The sequence below is a fragment of the Sinocyclocheilus rhinocerous genome, unplaced genomic scaffold (assembly GCF_001515625.1).
Source record: "Sinocyclocheilus rhinocerous isolate Xijiao unplaced genomic scaffold, SAMN03320098_v1.1 scaffold12866, whole genome shotgun sequence".
Taxonomy (NCBI): Eukaryota; Metazoa; Chordata; class Actinopteri; order Cypriniformes; family Cyprinidae; genus Sinocyclocheilus; species Sinocyclocheilus rhinocerous.
Genome location: NW_015664555.1, coordinates 15,542 through 18,337, shown reverse-complemented (window position 1 = coordinate 18,337; position 2,796 = coordinate 15,542). Strand labels below are relative to the sequence as shown.

At 36.0% G+C, this 2,796-nt stretch overlaps 1 protein-coding gene across 1 annotated transcript in view; it reads left to right on the top strand.

Moving 5' to 3' along the window:
* Nucleotides 1-2,105: 2,105 nt before the first annotated feature.
* LOC107730185 (uncharacterized) overlaps nt 2,106-2,796 on the top strand; it is a 10,396-nt gene continuing 9,705 nt past the window's right edge. Inside the window, exon 1 of the mRNA XM_016540944.1 lies at nt 2,106-2,221. Coding sequence (XP_016396430.1) covers nt 2,106-2,221 — 116 coding nt within the window. The remainder of the gene's footprint in view (nt 2,222-2,796) is intronic.

Below are 2,796 nucleotides of genomic sequence, written 5' to 3'. Positions count from 1 at the left end.
GTTGAAAACAAGAGTTTGCTACATTCAATTGTGACATCTGTGAGAAAAGGATTTTCGTCAAAGTGATATCTTTGATTTGACTGATTTGCATATTATTGATTGGTTGAATGCATGTGACTATGATGTCCTATTGACAAAATGATCTTGTGACTACATATCACATTTGAATGAATACATTAATTACAGCTATGACATATTGTCACATTCTTGTGAATTAATTAGAAACTAAACAACCAGAATCCTGGCCACTATATGTTGTGCACACACCTGCAAAATGAATTAAGTTGTAATTTTTTATTTTTTTATGCAGGCTACAGACATAGTCATGCATCAGAGGTCACAGTACTCCGAGATCTTCAGTTCTATCTCAGAGAAAATGTACTAGTCCAGTACTAAAGAGAATTCAGGTCAATCAAATTTCCAAACCATCAGTTCTCAACTCTGGCCCTTGAGGTCCACTTTACTGCAGAGTTTAGCTCCAACCTTGATCAAACTCACCTGCCTGTATTAGGGATGTTTACTTTGGTTAATTTTCATGACTGACAACTGACGATCGTTAATCGACCATTACCCGTTAACTGATAAGATTTGAATGTTCAATTAGTATTAAATAAAAATAGAATGGACAAGTACCTGTGACAAATAGTACAAACAATTTTTTACTTTTATTTTTTACAAACAGCAGAATAACTGAACATGAGGATTCACACATTGTCATATTATCAGCACCTGCAGTGTGGAAGCTAAAGAATTAGCGTGCGGGACATGGAGGCGCTGGTGTGATCGCTTAAATTACTCCTAAATAACTTCAAAATATACAGATAAGAGTAATACATCATAAAACTGTAAAAAAACAACAACTATTATTTGTGTATATTCACATTAACAACAAAACGTTGTGCTTTTGTAAAATAAAGAAAACTTTCAGGATGCGCTTTCTGCTGTCTGTCTACATGTGAACTTAAGCGTGTCATATAAATGAACCGAAACTCAGCGTATACTTGCCCTATAAACATGAGAAATATATCTATAGAAAGCTTGAATTTTGTAATTGTAAACAAACCGATTGAGATTGAAATCCCTGATTATGTCCTCTCCAAAGGTGTGTCCACTGTCATATGGAGATGAGTCAACTTCGCAGCTGACTCTGACTTAATCACTAGTTTATTAATAAGTTATTAAAATGTCTCCATGCTATTTTTTCCAGACACATTCATTACTTTTGCCAGTGCTTGAGCACGGATAGTATCACGTCCATCTTTATAGGCTCATAATGGTTTAGTGTTATACTAATAATAATTTAATATTAACTTGTGATTAGTCCACTAACAACTTAAATAACGGCCCCAATCTTGTGGTGCACTTGAAGGTATGCGTGTGTGTAAATTAGAAGTGTTACCTTCAGATGCTGCCACATTCATCAGGCAAAGTTTTTAGATTGCCTCATTAATGTTTGCAGGTTCCCTCGTAATTTAATATTAACTTGTGATTAGTCCACTAACAACTTAAATAACGGCCCCAATCTTGTGGTGCACTTGAAGGTATGCGTGTGTGTAAATTAGAAGTGTTACCTTCAGATGCTGCCACATTCATCAGGCAAAGTTTTTAGGTTCCCTCGTTCGGCTGAATTGAGCAGACGTGTTCAGTTTTAATTGTAGTGTCTGTTCTCTATCTGAACAAAATTATTTTTGCAACACATGGTTGCACATGCCCCCCCCCCCATGAGTTAACAGATGTGTACAGTGCATTTTTCTTTAACTATGCAGCAATCTTAAAAAATACTTGAAAAAAGAATTAAAAAAAAATACTTTTAAACCCTTTAACTGATAGTATTAATCGATCAAAATTCTTCCTAACGGTTAACCGGTCAATATGAACATCCCTAGCCTGTACCTTTCAAGTTAAGCTTCAAGAACTTGATTAGCTTGTTTAGGTGTGTTTGATTAGGGTTGGAGCAAAACTCTGCAGGAAGGTGGACCTCAAAGGAGAGTACCCCTGTTCTAAACAAAACTGGAAACACTGTTTCTTAATATATATTTATGTGTGTGGGTGTTTAATGTGCTTCAAATCAGAGAGGATATAATGTGGAGCGGCAGACCAGAGGGATGCGTGTTGTTCTCCACGAGACAGCTGAAACTGGAGGCCTGGATTCAGTGGTGGATGTGGCTGCAATGATGAAGTTCTCAAATGACCTTGCAGACGTTTTTGAAGCTGTCACAATGCAAAATAATATGATGCAATCTGGGAAAACCCTCCAGATGTCATGCTGGGACGTTTTCAGGAAATTAAAAAAATAGGTCTAATGTCATTTTTTTGTCAATTTTCATTAAATTATTATTCTATAACAGCTTGTATATCATCTCTGAAAATATCTTGGCAAAATTCACTTGTTAAGTGCAGAAAAATAGCGATTTATTGTGGCAAGCAGAAAAGACTGTCTTTCTCGAATGTTTAAAAACTCCTTAGCTGTCAAAGATCGGCGACGGCCCCAGATTATTATTGTTTCACTTTAACAGCACGTTAAAACATCACACTCTTACTTGATCTGGACAAACTGCATCAGTAGAAAGATTAAAGACTCTAGCTTCGATATTTGACCCCTGTTTTGATAAAACATTGTTGCAGTGACAGTAATTTAGTAATTTATGTCAGGAGTGCAAAATAATAAATCCGTATGTGTCATACTTTGGAATAGGAATTCACCACGCATTCATTTTCAGTCATGTCTGCAGCGATTTATTTTTGTTCGCATAGCTTCACTGAACAGCATCAATAAGGGCTTATAGTCCAAATATG